Source organism: Scyliorhinus canicula, chromosome 1 (genome assembly GCF_902713615.1).
Source record: "Scyliorhinus canicula chromosome 1, sScyCan1.1, whole genome shotgun sequence".
In the NCBI taxonomy this organism is placed as follows: domain Eukaryota; kingdom Metazoa; phylum Chordata; class Chondrichthyes; order Carcharhiniformes; family Scyliorhinidae; genus Scyliorhinus; species Scyliorhinus canicula.
Genome location: NC_052146.1, coordinates 125,869,548 through 125,890,141, shown reverse-complemented (window position 1 = coordinate 125,890,141; position 20,594 = coordinate 125,869,548). Strand labels below are relative to the sequence as shown.

The 20,594-nt window shown below is 47.1% G+C and overlaps 1 protein-coding gene across 1 annotated transcript; it reads left to right on the top strand.

Annotated features, from left to right (window-relative positions):
- The first annotated feature begins 4 nt into the window (after nucleotides 1-4).
- tmem50a (transmembrane protein 50A) lies at nucleotides 5-19,533 on the top strand. Its single transcript, XM_038799503.1, has 7 exons — nucleotides 5-132; nucleotides 5,575-5,674; nucleotides 13,127-13,239; nucleotides 14,954-15,021; nucleotides 17,656-17,748; nucleotides 19,077-19,137; nucleotides 19,270-19,533. Exons 2-7 carry the CDS (start codon nucleotides 5,576-5,578, stop codon nucleotides 19,313-19,315), a joined length of 480 nt encoding a protein of 159 aa, XP_038655431.1. The 5' UTR covers nucleotides 5-132; nucleotide 5,575; the 3' UTR covers nucleotides 19,316-19,533.
- The last annotated feature ends 1,061 nt before the right edge of the window (nucleotides 19,534-20,594 follow it).

Here is a 20,594-nt window from a genome sequence, read left to right as displayed (position 1 = left end):
TGCGTCACACGCCCTGACGTCACTGGACGATCACATGATGATCCGCGCGCGCGCGCGCACGCGCATTCCCAGCTCGCTGCCGAGGGAGGATTGGGCTTTGTTTTGCTGTCGTGTTTATCGGTGACCGAGCAAGTATGGATTCGTTTCTTCGATCGGTTGCCTCCCTTAAGTGTAGAAATGTTCATTTCGCCCTGTTTCTCTCAGTAAACGGTGTGCGAGCCGTTCTTGTTGTGCACGGGTGATGTACTGAGCCGTTGCTATCGAATTAAAGGGCCGACGCAGCTGTGCAGCGAGCAAGCGCACATCCATCCCTTCCGGAGTGGGAGATGTAGTTTTCTGGAGGCTGGATTTTCAGCCTGAGGGAAGGAGGGGGAAGTCCTGCAGGACTATAAATCCCGAGAATACTGCAGGGCCTAGCCTTTCACTTTTCAGGCGCGTCTCAGTAAAATTTGGTGACCACTTTTACATGCTCCAGTGATGTGGTTGCCATTAATTTATCTCCTCTTCAAAGAATGGGCAAGTGGGTACTGGTAGTCGTTAAAGCAAATAGTAAACCTTTCTTATTGACTACACTTATGGTTTACATTAATTTAAAGTTGCAGTTATTTCACTACATTAGGAGTGTTGGCTTAAAGTGGAGGAAGTTGGCATTGATTTATTTTAAGTGCAGTACGTACCTTTAAAAATATGCTGGAATGCCAGAATTGTTCTGACTCCTTCAGTGACACCAAACTATTGTGCAATCATTACTGCATTTAAACTACTCATTTTTATAATCTCAACCAGTTGATCTCCTGTTGAATTGACCATAAAGCATAAATCCCTTCCACTAAACCCTATATCCTATCACTGATTTCCCCTCGGCCTCTGTCTCTTCCTGAAACACAACTGCTACAATCCTAACATCCTGCCCAATCCTTAGCTGAGTTTATGATCTCATTCTCTGTGTTATGACCAAGCTATCCCTCCCTTAGCCCATCTGTCACAGAAAACGTCATCTGTGGTTTTTGTCATGTCCCAGATTTCTTCAAATTGGGCAGCACGGTAGCACAAGTGGATAGCACTGTGGCTTCACAGCAGCAGGGTCCCAGGTTCAATTCCCCGCTGGGTCACTGTCTGTGCGGAGTCTGTACGTTCTCTCCATGTTGCGTGGGTTTCCTCTGGGTACTCCAGTTTCCTTCCACAGTCCAAAGACGTGCAGGCCAGGTGGATTGGCCATGCTAAATTGCCCTTAGTATCCAAAAAGGTTAGGAGGGGTTATTGGGTTACGGGGATAGGGTGGAAGTAAGGGCTTAAGTGGGTTGGTGCAGACTCGATGGGCTGAATAGCCTCCTTCGGCACTATATGTTCTATGTTCACTATTCCAATTCGCTCCAGCACCTTATTCTATACTTCCTATACAAATTAGCTCATTGAAGAAACTGCTAGCACCCTACTCCTGTCTTTGTTTGACTACATTGACTTCCAGTCTTCCAATACCACTAGTTTAAAAGTTTGATGTGTGTTTAACCCCTTCATTTCCTTGAGCTTTTCTATTTGTGTAACCTACTTCAGTCCTACAGTCTCTCTTGCAAGCACTGGAGCCATTCTCTGATTCCTTTCATTTGTACATTATCAACCCATTGGTGGCTGTACTTTTATTATTTGGGCTCTTGACTGTGGAATTTGCCAAATCTTGCTACTTCCATTTCTCTCTCCTTTGAGGTCCTCCTTCGAACCCAGTGCTTACCGAGTTTTGGCCATCCCTCTTGGTTTCGCCTACCCCTTGGCTATTTTTGAGTGCTTCTGAAGTTACAAAGGGGCATAACTATAAGATTCAGGGTGGGAGATAAAGGAGGGATATCCGAGGTAGGTTCTTTGCTCAGAGAGTGGATAGGGTGTGGAATGGACTGCCTGCTGTGATAGTGGATTCGAACACTTTAGGAACTTTCAAGCAGTTATCGGATAGGCACATGGAGCACACCAGAATGATAGGGAGTGGGATAGCTTGATCTTGGTTTCGGACAATGCTTGGCACAACATCGAGGGCCGAAGGGCCTGTTCTGTGCTGTACTGTTCTATGTTCTATACTTGAGATATTTTTCAATATTAATTATGCTATTTAAATGCAAGTTTGTTGTTGTTTCTTCTATCCTGTCTACTTTTCCTATCCTTTATTTCCCTCTTCCCCCATCTCCTTTTATCCTCTCTGTCTTTTTTTCAAGTTGTATGGCCTGCTGTGGTATTGAAAGGAGATGCTGTAGGCTGAATTTAAGTTGGGGCTGTGGAGAGAATTTGGCCCTGAATAGCTCCTTTCCCAATAGTCATTCAGCTAGCCATTATGATACTTGATGTGCAAGTTCTTTTTTTAAAAATATGATGCATCAGTGAGACAATATCTTAGTATTTACATCTGTAATATTTTCCATTTTGTGGTTGTTTATACTGCAGTGGCATTATTTGTTAATACACATGACTGAAAGATCAGTCCTATTTCAATTGACCCAGCATTCACAAAGTTTTGGGGAGAACAAATTCCAGATATCCACTACAATCTTTGTGGGAAGATAGTTCCAGATTTTATTCCTAAATGGTCTAGCTTTAATTTTAAGATTATGCTCTCTTAGTCTGGATGTCCCCAACAGTTTTTCAAGATCTACCCTTTTTCCACTATCAAGTATTTAATCATTTTAAAGAGGTTCAGTGCCCAAGTTTGATCTGGTCAAGATTATATAACTCAAACTTAACTTTTTTCAATTTGAAATCAAGTTGAACATTCTATTGGTCCTAGCTTCTTACTTTTTGGATTTCTGCATTGGCTTTATGATTTCACATACATGATCACCTAAATCCCTTTACTTCTCCACTGCTTCAAATATGTCATCATTCAGAAGACATGATTGTTTGTTTTGAACTCAATTCTGCACATTCACTTCCATCTTACATAATGTACATCCCTTTGAAACTTCCTCCTCACATCCACCCTTCTCACTGTGCCCCTTTATTGTCACCTCCAAGCTTGGATACACAACTCCTTTCCTTTATTCAAGTCATTAATGTATGAAGAGCCAAGGCCCTAGTACAGAACGCTATCTGGCAGCATCCCACGAATCAGAAAGTGGACCTGTCATCCTAACTCTTGTTTTCTATCTTACAACCTATCTCACAAAATTATCTCCAATTCCATGTGAACTTATTCTTGCTAATTTATTTTATGGAGCCGTAACAAATTTCTTCTGGAAGTCCATATACAAACTCCAATATGCATTCTCATAACCTCTTTTTAAAAAAAAAATTCAGTTCAATTAGTCAGGTATGATCTACTCTAAACAATTGGGGTACTGGGTGATGGTCTATCTTGAGTCCAATTATTTTCCCAGCTACCTTTTTTTAACCTTTAATTAACTTCCTCATAAAATCCCTACAGTGCCGAAGGAGGCCATTCACCCCATCAAGTCGACACTGACCCTCTGAGAGAGCACCTTCCCTGGGCCTGTTCCCCCACCCTCTCCCCATAACCCCACCTAATCTGAACATCATTGGACACTAGGGACAATTTATAGGATAGCCCATCTGCCTAACCTGCACATATTTGGACTGTGGGAGGAAACAAGAGCACCTGGAGGAAACAAGAGCACCTGGAGGATCTCCCAGACACTGGGAGTATGTGCAAACTCCACACAGACAAACAGTAACCCAAGGCTGGAATTGAACGCGGGTCCCTGGTACTGGTCTAGCCACTGTGGCACCCCTTGTATTGTTTTTAGGATTTTTTTGTGTCACTGGTAATTTGTCCTTTTCCTCTGCTGTGAAAATGGACATAAAGTATTCATCAATAAATGGTCTGGCATGTTCTCCTTCTCCATTATAATTTTGTCAACATTCCCGTTTACCATTCTTTGTGAATAGTTTTTTAAAAGTTGCTTTTAGCTTCACAATTTTTTTCATACTCTCTTTTTTTATGTCTCCTACATCTTTCATATCCTAATGTTGCTTTTTATAACTCTCCCAGTCTGCTGGACTTCTGCTTTTCCTTGCATTTTTGTTCACCTTTTTCATTGAGCTTGATGTGCTCTCTTACCTAATTTCTTGACCTGGTTGATTAACTACACAAGTTTTTATCATTAAGGATTGACAATACTGGTTTTGTATCATTCCAAATATTCCCTATTGTTTGTCGTTAGGTTTACTTTTGAATAGTTCAGCACAATTTAATATGGTCTTTATTCCGATCAGTAATTGTTTATGGTGGAGGAATAATACAGCAGCTTGTCTTTTATCTTCAGCAAATTTATTCTTCATACAGCTAACTGTCCTAGCTGTGTTGATTTATATTCTTTTGGGAGTTTGAGCCAATGAACATTGCCTGTCTTTAACAATGCAATTAGTTTAACAATTTAATTACCAAAGCATGGTAATACATTGACAGCCATCCTGTTGATTTAAAACTTTGTGCTGTAGGGGAGTGGAAAATCTCAGCCTCTGTCTTCTCCCTCAGATCTAATATATTGAGGCTCAATCAATTTTACAAATTACTTTCCAAAAAGAAAATGCTGGAAAATCTCAGCAGGTCTGGCAGCATCTGTAGGGAGAGAAAAAAGCTAACGTTTTGAGTCCAGATAATCCTTTGTCAAAGGGTTATCACTTTATTTACTACAAATTACTTTATTAACTTAATGAAATATATATGGTCCTGGGCTTTATAAATAGAGGCACAGGGTACAAAAGCCAGGAAGTTGTGCTAAATCTATTTAAACACTAGATTACCCCAACTGATCTGTTCCCTGTAAGAACACTATTCACGACGCCCTATACTGCTCTTGCTCATGTATTTGCTTTGTTTGGCCCCTTGTTCTGCACTGTAACCAATCACTGTTTGTCGATGTACCATTTGTCAATGTTCTCTGTTGATTATTCCTTTGCCTACTATGTATGTGCTGTCTATGTTCCCTCGGCCGCAGAAAAATACTGTTCACGGTACATGTGACAATAAATCAAATCAAACTGGAGTATAGTGTAGAAAGGATCAGAAACTTTGGACACCTTACGAAAGATATGTACTAGAATGCCGCAGGAATCAGTGATTACAGTTCAGTGATTAAACTAAAGAAGCTGGGCTGTTCTTCTTTGAGTAGTGAAGGCTGAAAGCTGTATTTTTAAAAATAAGTTATTAAGGATTTAGATGGAGAAGATAAAGTGTGTCCAATGGTTGAAGGGTTGGTAATCAGAGGGCATCAATTTTAGAAAATTGTCAAAAGAACCAGAGGCGACATGAGTAAAAATGCTTTTGCGCAAGTGGTTAGATTTTGGGATGCAGTGCCTAATAAGATAATAAAAATGTAATAATAACCTTCTGAAAGAAATTGGATATATGCTGAAAGGTGAAAAGATTGCAGTGACATGGGGAAAAGCAAGGAAGTGGTTCTAACTGGATTACTCTTCAAAGGAATGAATACAGGCTCGAGGGGCTGAATGTGCACCTTCTGTGCTGTACCATTCTAATTCTGCAATTTCTTCAAGTCTGCATCTCTGTATGTTTTCTTTTAAAAAGAAAAAATTGATGTTTATGACTTTGTCTTTTTTTTTGGCTTATAGGATGTCGGGATTTTTAGATAACATCAGATGTCCAGAATGTGAATGCATTGACTGGAGTGAGAAACGGAATGCCATTGCATCAATGGCTGCTGGCGTGTTGGTATGTATCCCTACAAAGTTATAGAAGTGATCATTTGGAATAGAGTAGGTACAAGATTTGTATGTAATGAAGAAGCACTAATTACTTGATGTAACCAAGCTCTCGAGCATCTTGTTCTGTTTAAATTATTCTGTTTATATTCCACAATTCAATAGCACCTTTATCACTGAAGTTAATGTACCTGATTGTGTTGATACAACTGAGTAGAGCTAGAAGTAAAACACAAGGGGCGGGATTCTCCCAACGGGAGACTAAGTGCCGGCGACGGAGTGAAAACCGGAGTGTTCCACTCCGGCGTCGGAGGCCGCTTCTCGCCCCCTATTCTCCCACCCCCAGGGGGCTAGGAGCGGTGCCGTGTCATTGCGGCGCCGCGTAAATGACGTCATCCGCAGGTTGGCCGGCGCATGCGCGGTTGCTGTCCTCCCCGCAAGAAATGGAGGAGTGATCTTGCGGGGCGGCGGAGGAAAGGAGTGCGTCCTTCAGAGACGCCGGCCCGCCGATTGGTGGGCACCGATCGCGGGCCAGACTCCTTTTTTAAAAATAATTTTTATTCATGTTTTTCAACAACAAATTTTCTCCCCACAGTTAAAGTAGACAAGGTGTGGTTCTACACCAAAACAAGAAAATAACTCCCCCCACCCCCAAAAACAGAATAATAAATAATAACAAACAACAATGCAAAAAAGAAGAAAATAACAAGCCCACCGTCGCAAAAACAAACCCCCTTAACCAGCCCCGAACCCACCCCCCCGTACCTTCCCCCTCCTCCCAGTTTGCTGCTGAGACTGACCACCCTCTACACCTTCGCCAGGAAATCAAGAAAGGGCTGCCACCGCCGAAAGAACCCCTGTACCGATCCCCTCAGGGCAAACTTAACCTTCTCCAACTTGATAAACCCAGCCATGTCGTTGAACCAGGCCCCCGAACTCGGGGGCCGCGTGTCCCTCCGCTGTAACAGAATCCTGCGCCGGGCTACTAGAGACGCAAAGGCCAGAATGCCGGCCTCTCTCGCCTCCTGCACTCCCGGCTCCGAAGCTACCCCAAAAATCGCGAGCCCCCAGCCCGGCCTGACCCTAGACCCGACCACTTCAGACAAAGTCCCCGCCACCCCCTTCCAAAACCCCTCCAAGGCCGGACATGCCCAAAACATATGGGTGTGGTTCGCTGGGCCTCCCGAACACCTCCCGCACCTGTCTTCCCCTCCAAAGAACCGGGTCATCCTGGCCCCTGTCATGTGTGCCCTATGCAGCACCTTCAGCTGAATTAAGCTGAGCCGTGTGCAAGAAGAGGACGAGTTCACCCTCTCCAGGGCGTCCGACCACGTTTCATCCTCAATCTCTTCCCCTAGCTCTTCCTCCCACTTCGCTTGAGCTCCTCTACTGAGGCCTCCTTCTCCTCCTGCATCAACTGATAAATTGCCGAGATCTTCCCCTTACTGACCCACATCCCCGAGAGCACCCTATCCTGCACCCCCCTTGGCGGCAGCCGCGGAAACTCTGCCACCTGCCGTTTAACAAATGCCCTGATCTGCATATACCTGAAAGCGTGCCCAGGGGGGAGGTTCCACTCCCCTCCAGCTCCTCCAGAGTCGCGAACTTCCCATCAAGGAAGACGTCCCCAATCTGCCTGATGCCTGCCCTGTGCCAACTCCCAAATCCACCATCATTCTCCCCGGTGCAAAACGGTGATTGCCCCGTATCGGGGCCCAGACTGAGGCCTTCACTTCCCCCCATGCCGCCTCCACTGCCCCCAGATTTTGAGGGATGCCACCACTACCGGACTCGTGGAGTACTTTGTCGGGGGGAGTGGAAGTGGAGCCGTCACCAAAGCCTCCAGACTCGTACCACACAGGACGCCACCTCCAATCTCTTCCACCCTGCCCCTCCGTCACCCACCTGCGAATCATCCCCACATTCGCCGCCCAGTAATACCCACACAGGTTGGGTAACGCCAAACCTCCTACCTCCTTTCTTCGCTCCAAGAATACCCTCCTTACTCTCGGGGCCTTCCGCGCCCACACGAACCCGAGAATAGACTTATTTAGGCTTTTGAAAAAAGCCTTTGGGATCAATATGGGGAGGCACTGGAAAAGAAACAAAAACCTCGGGAGCACCGTCATCTTAATCGACTGGACCCTGCCCGCCAACGAGAGCGGCAGCGCGTCCCACCTCCTGAATTCTTCCTCCATCTGCTCCACCAGCCTCGAAAAGTTAAGCCTGTGCATGGTCCCCCAGGTCCTAGCTATCTGGACCCCAAGATATCTAAAGCTCCTCTTAGCCCTCTTCAACGGGAGCTCACCTATCTCCCTCTCCTGATCCCCCAGGTGCAGGACAAACAGCTCACTTTTCCCCACATTGGGCTTGTAACCCGAAAAGTACTCAAGTATCTTCAACACCTCTGGCATCCCCTCAGCCGGATCCGCGATGTACAACAGTAGATCATCTGCGTACAACGACAGCCGGTGTCCCCCGTTCCTGTCCCCCCCCCCCCGCACAATCCCCCTCCAACTCTTCGAATCTCTCAGTGCCATGGCTAGGTGCTCAATCGCTAACGTGAAGAGCAGGGGAGACAAGGGGCACCCCTGCCTCGTCCCCCTGGAAAACCGAATGTCCTCCGACCTCCTCCCGTTCGTCACCACACTCGCCACCGGGGAGCTGTACAGCAACCTCACCCAGCTGCTGAACCCCTCACCAAACCCAAACCTCCTCAACACTTCCCACAGGTAACTCCACTCCACCCTATCAAAAGCTTTCTCCGCATCCATTGATGCTACTATTTCTGCCTCCGCAGCCGCCGGCGCCATCATCATAACATTAAGGAGCCGCCGTTCGTTGGCATTCAGTTGCCTCCCCTTTACAAATCCTGTTTGGTCCTCATGGATAACCGTCGGGACTACATCTTCCACCCTTCTGGACAGTACCTTTGCCAACAACTTTACATCCACATTAAGGAGCGAAATCGGCCTGTAAGACCCACACTGAAGGGGGTCTTTGTCCCGCTTCAGGATCAAAGAAATAATTGCCCTGGACATCGTCGGGGGCAGAGCCCCCCCCCCTCCCTTGCCTCATTCAGGGTCCTTACAAGCAGCGGGCCCAACAGATCCGAAAACTTCTTGTAAATTCCACCGGGAACCCATCAGGTCCCAGCGCTTTCCCTGTCTGCATACTTCCCAGCGCCTCCATCAGTTTCTCCAGCTCGATTTGGGCCCCCAGACCCTCTACCCGCTCATCCCCTACTCTTGGGAACTCCAGCCTCTCCAGAAAGCGGTCCATCCCTCCTGCCTCCCTAGGGGGCACCGCTCGGTACAGCCCCTCATAAAAGGATCTGAACATCCCATTGATGTCCTTGCCACCCCGCACCAAGTTCTGTCCTGCATCCGTGACCCCCCTATCTCTATCGCTGCCTCCCGTTTCCGGAGCTGGTAGGCCAGCACCCGACTTGCCTTCTCCCCATACTCATACACCGCCCCCTGCGCCCTCCTCCACTGCGCCTCCGCCTTCCGGGTGGTCAGTATATCAAACTCCGCTTGGAGATTGCGCCGCTTCCTCAAATGCCCCTCCTTCAGGGCATCCGCATATCTCCTATCCACCCTTACCATTTCCTCCACCAGCCTCTCCCTCTCGGCCCTCTCCACCCTCTCCCTGTGCGCCCGAATGGATATCAGCTCCCCTCTGACTACTGCCTTCAGCGCTTCCCAAACCACCCCAACTTGCACCTCCCCGTTGTGTATGGCTTCCAGATACCCCTCTATGCCCCTACGGACCCACCCGCCCACACACTTCTTCCTCTGCCAAAACCCCACATCTAACCTCCATAGCGGGCGCTGGTCCTTCCCCTCCCCCAGCTCCAGAGCCACCAAATGTGGAGCATGGTCAAATATGGCTATCGCCGAATACTCCGCCCCCACCACTCTCGGGATTAGCGCCCTACTGAGAACAAAAAAGTAAATCCGGGAGTAAGCCTTGTGAACATGGGAGAAAAAGGAGAACTCCCTACTCCCCGGCTTCAAGAACCTCCAAGGGTCCACCCCTCCCATCTGATCCATGAACCCCCTCAGCACTGAGGCCGCCGCCAGTCTCTTGCCCGTCCTAGACTTCGAGCGATCCAGAGCCGGATCCAGCACCGTATTAAAGTCTCCACCCAGGATCAAACCCCCGTCTCCAGGTCCGGGATCAGGTCCAGCATTCGCCGCATGAAGCCCGCATCGTCCCAGTTGGGGGCGTACACATTGACCAGGACCACCCGCTCCCCCTGAAGTCTACCTCTCACCATTACATATCTACCTGCACTGTCCGCCACCACATTGGACGCAACGAACGACAAGCTCTTATCGACCAAGATTGCCACCCCTCGGTTCTTCGCATCGAGCCCCGAGTGAAACACCTATCCCACCCAGCCTTTTCTTAGTCTCACCTGATCCGTAACCTTGAGGTGCGTCTCCTGGAGCATAGCCACATCCGCTCCCAGCCCCATCAAATGTGCCAAGACCCGGGACCGCTTCACCGGACCATTGAGCCCCCTCACGTTCCATGTGACCAGCCGAATCTGGAGGGTCCTCCCCCTCCATCCGCGCCGATCAGCCATAGCTCTCCCTCAACCCACCACGTGCCCAGGGAACCCCCCAAGCCCATTCCCCACGGTGGCAGACCCCCCTCCCAACACCCCCTTCACCAGCTGTTTCCTTACAGCCCCTACAGCAGTAACCCGGTACCCCCCCCTTCTTCCTCCCCCCCGAGCCCCCCCCACCCCCAAGCTAGGGCCCCCCTCAGCTGCGTTACCCCTAACATTGTACTTCCGTAAGTCAGCCGACTCCTGCTGACCCCTGCTACTCCCGCCATACCAACGACCCCCCCCCCCCCAATGCAACACAACCACCAATCCCCCTTCCCAGTGCCGGCCCCGCCCCCAACTCCTCCGGCGCGGGAAGAAAGCCTGCGCTTCCATCCCGAACCCCGCCCCCCAACCCAACACGCGGGAAAAAGACGGGCACATGACCCAGCGGGACCCCAAACTGCTCCCCAACCCCCACCAGTGGAAAAAAACCCCAAAAAGCGCCACGGTAAATAAATAACAGCCCCAAAAGACGAAAACTCAGAGCAACGAAAAGGCAACATCAAACACAGCCAATATAAGCAAAAGGATACCAAGGAGGACAGAGCCTCCAAACAATGTACATCTTTCCCCAGCCCCCCAGTCCTCAGTTCGAGTCCAATTTCTCTGCCTGGGCAAAAGCCCAGGCCTCCTTCGGAGAGTCAGAGTAGAGCTGGCGGTCCTTGTAAGTGACCCAGAGGCGAGCCGGTTGTAACAGGCCAAACTTCACCCCCTTCCCATGAAGCACTCCTTTCGCTCGTTTGAAGCCAGCCCTTCACTTCACCACTTCCGCGCTCCAGTCCTGATAAATCCTAATGTTCTCATTCTCCCACCTGTTGCTCCTTTCCTTCTTCGCCCATCTCAACACGCACTCACGGTCGACCAAGCGGTGAAAGCGGACCAGCACCGCCCTGGGCGGCTCGTTCGGCCTGGGCTTCCGCAGCAGCACTTGATGGGCACCCTCCAGCTCCAGGGGTCCCCGGAACGACCCCGCGCCCATCAACGAGTTCAGCATCAGGACCACATAGGCCCCCAAATCCAAACTTTCCAGCCCCTCCGGGAGGCCCAAAAACCGCAGGTTCTTCGGGCGGGAGCGGTTCTCCATCTCCTCCATCCTTGCCAACCATTTCTTGTGAAGCGCCTCATGCGACTCCACCTTCAGCGCCAGGCCCAGGAGCTCGTCCTCGTTCTCCGAAGCCTTTTGCTGCAGCTTTTAAATCACCGCGGTCTGAGTCGCCATGAGCTTGTCCAGCAAGGCCTTAAATGGCTCCAGGATTTCAGCTTTTAGCTCCCTGAAGGAGCGCTGAAGCAGCTCCTGCTGCTCCCACGCCCACTGCTGCCACGCCTCCGGTTCCCCGCCCGCCGCCATCTTGTTTTTTCTGCCTCGCACCTTCTTCTGCTGCAAAGTCGGCTTTTTGACCGCTCCACTTCTAGTCCAGCCCATCCACCGGCCGCTGAGCACAGTGGCTGCGTTCCCACCCGGGGAAAAGCCGAATCAGCGCCGTTGCGGGCCCTTAAAAGAGCCCGAAAGTCCAAAAGTAGCGGGAGCTACCGAACGTGCGGCTTAGGTCCACATCGCCGCATCCGGAAGTCCCGTGCCCGCTTCTTCAATGGCCTTGGTGAGATATTTTCACAGTTCCATCTGCTGCTAGAATTCAGCTTTCATAAAAGCCCTCAAGTCAGCTTGAGGCCTCTAAGCCCGCCCTTCCCCCGCCTGCATGCTGGAAGAGGCTTTTATCTTTGCTGCAGCTTCAGCCAAATCTTTCACTGTTACAAACATACCATTCCTGGGGGAAAGTACTCCTCCAACATTCACCTACGCCTTTTCATCAAAATTCCATCCCGTAGTGATTAAAAAAGAGCTCTTTTCTGTAACCTTAGGCAGGAGCTGCCTTGTGTGTGACCACTCACTCCATGGTGCACACCGGAAGCTGGGCCAGACTCCTTTTGAGCGCCCCCCCCCCCCCCCCCCCCCCCCCCAGTGCTCGATTTCTCCCCCCCCCGCCCACAGGCAGCCCCTGCAGCGTTCGCGCGCTGTTCACGCCGGCAGCGACCAGGTGTGGTTGGCGCCGGAGTGAACCCGTCGTATTCGGCAGGCCGCTTGGCCCATCTGTGCCGGAGAATCGCCGCTCGCCCGTTACAAATGGCGAGCGGCGATTCTCCGAGCGGCCTGCCGTAAATCTTGGCGCGCCGTTTTGGGGGGGGGGGTGGGAGAATCGCGTGCGAATGCCGGGGCGGCGTGGCGGGACTCGCCCGGTGCCCTGGCGATTCTCCCACCCGGCGTGGGGCGGGGGGGGGGGGGGGGGGGGGGGGGGGGGGGGAGAATTGCACCTAAGGTGTTTACTGGGTTAGTTCAGTGTCCAGTATGTTGACTAATGCTTGAAGCCTACTCGCTCCACATTTTATTTTTAAAAATCTTTCTTTGCCTCCACCCTTAAATGACTTCCCTCTTTCTTCCTGAAGACATTAATAGCTTGCAGTGTACAATTGCATAGATTCTGGGTGACCTCTAGTACGTCACTCAAGCTAATATTCATATGTGAGCCTTAACACCGACTGTTCGACAATGGGATGGTCATAGTGAAGCCTAATACGATCCTTGTCCAATATTGAACATATATATTTCATATAGAGGTCATTGTATAAATCCAGCCTCTGCAACTGAGGCAAATTGTAACATTGGTATTGCTGCCTTGGCTTCAAGCAACTAACTTGGAATAAAGGAGGAATTTAATCTGAGAGCTTCTCTGTGTTGGTTTACTCTCTTTGTGCCTTATTCTGCTTTATTATCCCAAGATATTTTGATATTCAGTTTTACTTAACCATCCACTTATGGAATTTTGAAGCATTTTATTTCTCTAGTTTTTCACAGGCTGGTGGGTTATCATTGACGCTGCTGTGAAGTATCCTGAAATGGACAAATTCAACCACTCCTACCATGCCTGTGGAGTTATCGCAACACTTGCATTTCTCATGTAAGTAGAGGTGAGCTTTCACAGTCTTGAACATAGTGTGGCCTCACCCAGATCCACCCTTATCTTTCCTGTAATCCCTCTTCTGCCTTTGCCACAGAACTGCAATGGTCCTAATCAAAGTTACATTTAACATCCACTGACTTTGACATGGTGCACTCTTTCTCCCCCCCCCCCCCCCCCACATCATTCTTCTCCACTATTCAGCCAGTTGCTATTTATCCTCCTTCCGTGCCTCTTCTCTGTTGTTCATCCTAATGATCTTCACCTGTACCATTTTTAGTCAGTCATAATCAGAGAATACCTTGCAATGGCTTTTCTTTCCACATTTTTTGCCTCTGGAGATCTGAAGGTATCTTTCCTAGGCCTGGCCTATTTCTCATCTGTATGTTGCCTCTCGTTGAACTCAATCCATAAATTTGACATTAGATTCCTGACATATAATAACAACACTACCTCATTGTCACCTCTCTCAACCTCCCCACTATCATTTTGTTGTCATATTGGCTGTCCATCATTCAATTCTGGATGGGCTAAAGCTCCATTCAATTAAACATTGAAAACACCGAAACCATTATCTGCAACTCCTACCACACAAGCCGATTCTACCTTTGGCTACTTTCCTGGGCTGACCAGACTGTTTGAAACCTCAGTGGTCTATTTGATCCTGATCTGACATTTTCATGCTCAGATTGTCTGCATCACCAGGACTGACATTCCAGTCAGGAGCAGGAGTAGGCCTTTCGTCCCCTCGAGCCTGCTCTGCCATTTAATAGATCATGGCTGATATTCTACCTCAATGCCATCTTTCCACACTGTCCCCATGTCCCTTGGCAGTCATTGTATCTATAAATCTATCAACCTCTACTTTGAACATACTCGACGATTGAACCTCTCCAGCCCGCAGAGGTAGAGAATTCTATAGATTCACCACCCTCTGACTGAAGGCATTCCTTCCTACCTAGGTCCTAAATGGCTACTTCTTATTCTGAGACTGTCCTCTGGTTCTAGACCCGCCCCAACCAGGGGAAATATCCCTCTTGCATCTAACCTGTCGAGCCCTGTAATAACTTTGTATGCTTCAGTAAGATCACCTCTCATTCTTCTAAACTCCAGAAAATACAGGCTCCTCCATTGTTCCTCATAGGATAATCCCACCATCCCAGGGATTAGTTTGGTGACCTTTAATGTACTTCCTCTGTGGCCAGTATATCACTCCTTAAGTAAGGACACCAAAACTGAAAACAGTTTTCCAGGTGACGTCTCACCAAAGCTCTATATAATTATATAAATTCTCAATGTCATTCATTTTTTAAAAATGTATTCTTTCTTGGGATGTGGATGTCACTGACGAGGCTAATGCTTGCTGCACATCCCTAGTTGCCCTTGAACTGAATGGCTTGCCAGGCCATTTTTCAGTGCTGTGGGTCTTGAGTCACATATAGGTCAGACTGGGTAAGAACAGGAGATTTCCTTCCCTGAAGGGCATTAGAGAACTAGGTGGGTTTCAATGACAATCGATGGTAGTTTTATGGTCACCATTATGGTGACTAGCTTTATATTCCAGATTTTTATCAATGGAATTTAAATTCCACTAGTTCCTGTGGTGGGTTTTGAATCCATGACACCAGAGCATTAATGACATTGCCACTAAGCCACTGTCTCTCCGCAGACTGATACTGCAATGAAGCTTTACTTGAAAATGTCTTTTTTTTAGGATAAACGCTGTTTCAAATGGACAGGTCCGTGGAGATGGTTATAGTGAAGGTTGTATGGGCCAGACAGGTATTTATTTTCATTCTAATCAGTAATATGAAGGAAATTAAGTGATCACTGAGGTGGTTTTGTGTTTATTTTTGTTCTTGGCTGTTTGACATTTTGTTTCTATTCCAATTTATGGGTTATGATTCCTTGTAACCAAGTTGTCTGTCTGAATTCTCTTGGTTTGATATCTGCTTTAACAGAATCCATTTCTAGGTAGACAAATGAAAAAGTAAATAAAGTTTAAAAAGTTGGTCAATTGTTTTAATTTTTTAACATTTATTTATTTTATTTTTTAATTTTTCCAATTAAGTGGCAATTTAGCATGGCCAATTCACCTGCCCGGCACGTCTTTGTGTTGTCGGGGTGAAACCCATGCAGACACGGGGCGGGCGTGCAAACTCCATAGGGAGAGTGACCCGGGGCCAAGATTGAACCCGGGTCCTCGGCGCCGCCCAAAAAGTTGGTAAATTGTTTGATCATTTCCCCCCATCTGCATCACCTCCCAACCATGATTGTAACCAATGAAGGTGTGCGCTTCCATGTCTATCTTTCTTTGGAATCTGCTGCCCATTAGAGCAGTGTTTTTCAAAAAGTTTTTCCCAGGAAAACGTTTACCAACCATCCGACCTTCGGGACCCAAGCCGGCCACCCATCACGATCCACACCACGTTTGCTTACCTTTAATGCGAAAGAGGAGCCTGCTTGTTCCTCAAGATCTCACTTGGATCAGGTTCAAAGGAGGAGAGGGCAATGCACATATCAGGTGCAGACTTCAGCCAGTTCCTTTGTGCCGTCTTCATCTTTATGAAAATGGTACATCCAACCTCGCACATGTAGGCAACAAAATGCTTGTTTTACTCTGTACCAGGCACTCCTGGGAGATGCTACTCCAGAAGGCTGACGGCCTCATGGGTTTTTGGCGTGTTTTTAACGAGGTATCACAGGTACAGCAGTGTTGTCTTTTTTTTAATTTGTCAGCTAATAACTAACTCTGGGTCTCAACTTCAAACAATTTTTCACCCACCACCTCTTCCCCTCATTTGTTACTACTTCCCTGGATAGAACACACATGCACTTTGGATCCTTATTTGTATTGACACAATTGACAAAACCATTGACACGATTTAATGGAAATAAGAGTCCTATATTGGGCACATTTAGCCAGGTGTTTCCTGGCGCTAGAAGCGGCAAGAAGACTCCTGCTATTAAATTAGACTGTGCTTCATTTCTGGGCAAGGAATGCCCCGCCTAGGCCGCACTTAGTCCTATTTCCTGCATAAACGAGCTCCGCTCGACGGTGCAGGCCCTGATCTCTGAACCCCCCACCATGGCATCTGAAATCTCTCCCCCCCCCCCCCCCCCCCCCCAATGCCACAGCTTACCAATGGAGGGGTCCTTGAGCCCCTCGCAACCCACCTCATAAAGACAGGGATTCATAAGACATAGAAGCCGAATTAGGCGACTCGCCCCATCGAGTCTGCTCCGCCATTCAATCATGGCTGATATTTTTTCATCCCCATTCTCCTGCCTTCTCCCCATAACCCCTGATCCCCTTATTAATTGAGAACCTATCTATCTCTGTCTTAAAGACACTCAGTGATTTGGCCTCCATAGCCTTGTGTGGCAATGAGTTCCATAGATTCACCACCCTCTGGCTGAAGAAGTTCCTCCTCATCTCTGTTTTAAACGATCGTCCCTTTAGTCTGAGATTGTGTCCTCTGGTTCTAGTTTTTCCTACAAATTCTCTTCACGTCCACTCTATCCAGGCCTCACAGTATCCTGTAAGTTTCAATAAGATTCCCCCCTCATCTTTCTGTGCTCCAACGAGTACAGACCCAGAGTCCTCAACCGTTCCTCATACGACAAGCTGTTCATTTTAGGGATAATTCTTGTGAACCTCCTCTGGACCCTATCCAGGGCCAGCACATCCTTCCTTAGATCGGGGCCCAAAACTGCTCACAATACTCCGAATGGGGTCTGACCAGAACCTTATACAGCCTCAAAAGTGCACCTCTGGTCTTGTATTCTAGCCTTCTTGATATGAATACTAATATTGCATTTGCCTTCCTAACTGCCAACTGAACCTGCATATTAACCTTAAGAGAATCGTGAACAAGGACACCCAAGTCCCTTTGTGCTTCTGATTTCCTAAGCATTTCCCCATTTAGAAAATAGGCTATGCCTAAATTCTTCCTTCCAAAATTCATAACATCACACTTTTCCACATTGTATTTCATTTGCCACTTCATTGCCCACTCTCCTTGCCTGTCTAAATCCTTCTGCAGCCCCCTTGCTTCCTCAATACTACCTGTCCCTCTACAGATCTTTGTATCATCTGGAAACTCAGCAACAGTGCCTTCAGTTCCTTCTTCCAGATCATGAATCTTTTTTAAAAATATTGTCACATGTAGGCTGACATTAACATTGCAATGAAGTTACTGTGAAAATTAATGTATATTGTGAAAAGTTGTGGTCCCAGCACAGACCCCGAGGCACACCACTAGTCACCAGCATCGGTGCAGAGCCGATGGGCCGAAGGGCCTTTTCTGCACTGTATTTTTCTGTGATTCTGTGAATTTGAAGTTGCTACTGTATATTTTAATCAAAGTCTGATGATTTACTATCAGCACGCCCTAATTAGTAATTATTTTTCAGGTGCTCGAATCTGGCTGTTCATTGGTTTTATGTTGGCATTTGGATCTCTCATTGCATCCATGTGGATCCTTTTTGGTGGTTATGTTGTGCCACGTAAGTGAATACAAGTTACTCCTCTGATCTGCCCTTTTGCAACTCCCTTTACTCCCATGCCTGACTGATGCAGAAACCCAAGTAATTGGCTGTGACTTATTGCTAATTTTTGTGTTGTTGGGTCACTTTCTGTCAATGTTAAAGATTTAAGATTGGACTTCATCATTGTTTGTTTATTTCCTAAGTATTCAATATTTGCATGTTTTTTAAAATTGCACTTTGGGGTAACTATAGTAAGAGTACTATACAGGACTTTGGAAAACACATTATGGGAGAGGGTTTACATTTTCAACACAATATACAAGGACAAGAAAGAAAATCTTCACCATCATAGAATCATACAGTGCAGAAGGAGGCCATTTGTCCCATCGAATCTGCACCAATTCTCTGAAACAGCACCCCACTTGGGTCCAAACCCCCACCCTATCCCCGTAACCACACTGAGGGGCACTTTATCATGGCCAATCCACCTAACTCACACATCTTTGGACTGTGGGATGCAACTGGAGCACCTGGAGGAAGCCCAAGGGGAGAACATGCAAATTCCACACAGTCACCCAAGGCCAGTATTGAACCCGGGTCCCTGGCGCTGAGGCAGCAGTGCAAACCACTGTGCCACCATGCTGCCATGTTCGCCATTAAATCACGTTGATCTCTGTTTGATAGTTCTGAGTGCAATGCATTTTAATGGTTTCCCTTAACTGTCTTCATGGTAACTTTGAAAAGGGGGAAAGAGTATTTTTATTTAAACTTAGTCTTGGTACGATGAGGAAACTGAGTTCTTGCAGACCCAAAAAACATCATTATTTATCAATACAGTAGAGATTTATTTTCTTGTGTATTTATCCAAGTGTCATCTTGGCTCCATATCATGACTGACATTTATTCTTCATCCGAAACTGAAATTGTAAGCTTTTGCAGACTTGAGCTTTTCTGGCTTCTTGTATTCATCCGACAGAGATTTGCCATACCAGCAGCAGTGGGATGGGACCCTTAAGTGAGCAAGTAATTCGCAATTAGGTGTGAAGGCTTTCTACGAGCCTTTCCACCCTAGACTTAAACAAAACAGAGACGAGAAGGCACCGCGGTCCCCACCTGCCACCCTGCCACCAAACCCGCTTCAGGGGAGAGCATTCATTCTTCCGTACAATTCTGAAGTAACTTGTTCCATTGTCAAGTGCTTTGGGGCATCCTGACAATGTAAAAAAATGTTGTATAAATACAAGTTTTTTTTTAGTAAAATGAAACATTGCCATCATCCGATATCAAATAAATCTACTGTGAGGGGCTAATGGTTAATTTGATTTGACTTTTTTCCTCCTTTCTAGAAAAGCCAGATGTTTACCCTGGAATAGCTGTCTTTTTCCAAAATGCATTTATCTTCTTTGGGTAAGCATATATTAATGGTAATGTATTCTGAAACATTTTTTGTAAAGATAAACTAAAATGCTAAACAGTTCTAAGCAACTGAAGTACAAACCTTTTAACTTTCTTTACTGATGAAATTTCTCTTTCATGTAGGGGTCTGGTCTTCAAGTTTGGACGTACAGAAGACCTGTGGCAGTAAATATCCAGGCATTGCATTGTATTGACCATAGTTTGTATTTTCTCATACAACCTGTCTTGCTGTATTCGTTAATAACTTTTGCTGTTGAGTTTACATGCTGCCTCTACTCTATAACTTTTCTTTTGGAGCTTGTCACTCATATCTGACTTTGATGTGTGTTTTTTTTATTAATGGGCATTGTCAGGATGAGTGACATAAATAAAATAGAACAGACAAAATTGTTACCCCTAGCCGTAGCAGAATTCAAAATGATGGGGGATTGTAGATGAAGTATCACAGCGTTTTATTTTAAAACAAATGGATCAGAATTTCCTGACAAGCCATGTCAAGATTTTGTCACCAATCTCCCCAATGTGAACTTGTTCCATAATTTCTATAAAACTAACTTGCACGCAATGCAGCAAACTTGCTGTTCCATGGACACATGAAGAAGTAGGACCAGGTGTGGGCACAGTTTCACACAGTCCTCAATTATTATTCTCTATATGTTGTATGTGCATGCACTGCTCCTCTGGTGGGCTCTGATATGATCTCTGTGCCCTGTAATCTTAATTCTTTGTAGCATTGGTTGGTGGACTGCATAACCCCATTTCTCGTGGTCCAAGAAAAGATCTTTATGATCTAAGACCAGCTGCAAGGTTCCAAGAGTCTGGTGCTTCATGGTCATTTAGGAGATCACTTCATGTCTTCAGAGGACAAAGAATGAATACCCTGGAGGGGTCATGTGACTGCTTGACTCAGCTACAAACAACGATGAATATCTTTTGGCATTTCTGACACTTAGAGGAGTTTTCTGACCTGATAAATAAGGGCATCGTCATACTGGTAAATGCAGTAATGACGCCACTGGTTTGCTGCATTAACCTTTGCAATGCTGCTGGCGAGACGATCCAAATATCCAGCGTATACTGGAGAATTTAAGTGATGCAGCTATTGTGCAGGCACGGTGGCATACTGTTTAGCACTGCTGTCTCAGTGCCAGGGACCCAGGTTCAATTCCGACCTTGGGTGATTGTATGGAGTTGGCATGTTCTCCCTGTGTCTCTGTGGTTTCCTCCAGGTGCTCTGATTTCCTCCCACAGTCCAAAGATGTGCAGGTTAGGTGGATTAGCCATGCTAAATTGCCCCTTAGTGTCTAAAGGTTAGGGCGGGTTATGGGGATAGGGCGGGGGAGTGGGCCAAGGGTTGAGGTGCTCTTTCGGAGGGTTGGTGCAAACTCGATGGGCTGAATAGCCTCCTTCTGCACTGTAGGGATTCTATTCTGCTCTAGCCCATCGTT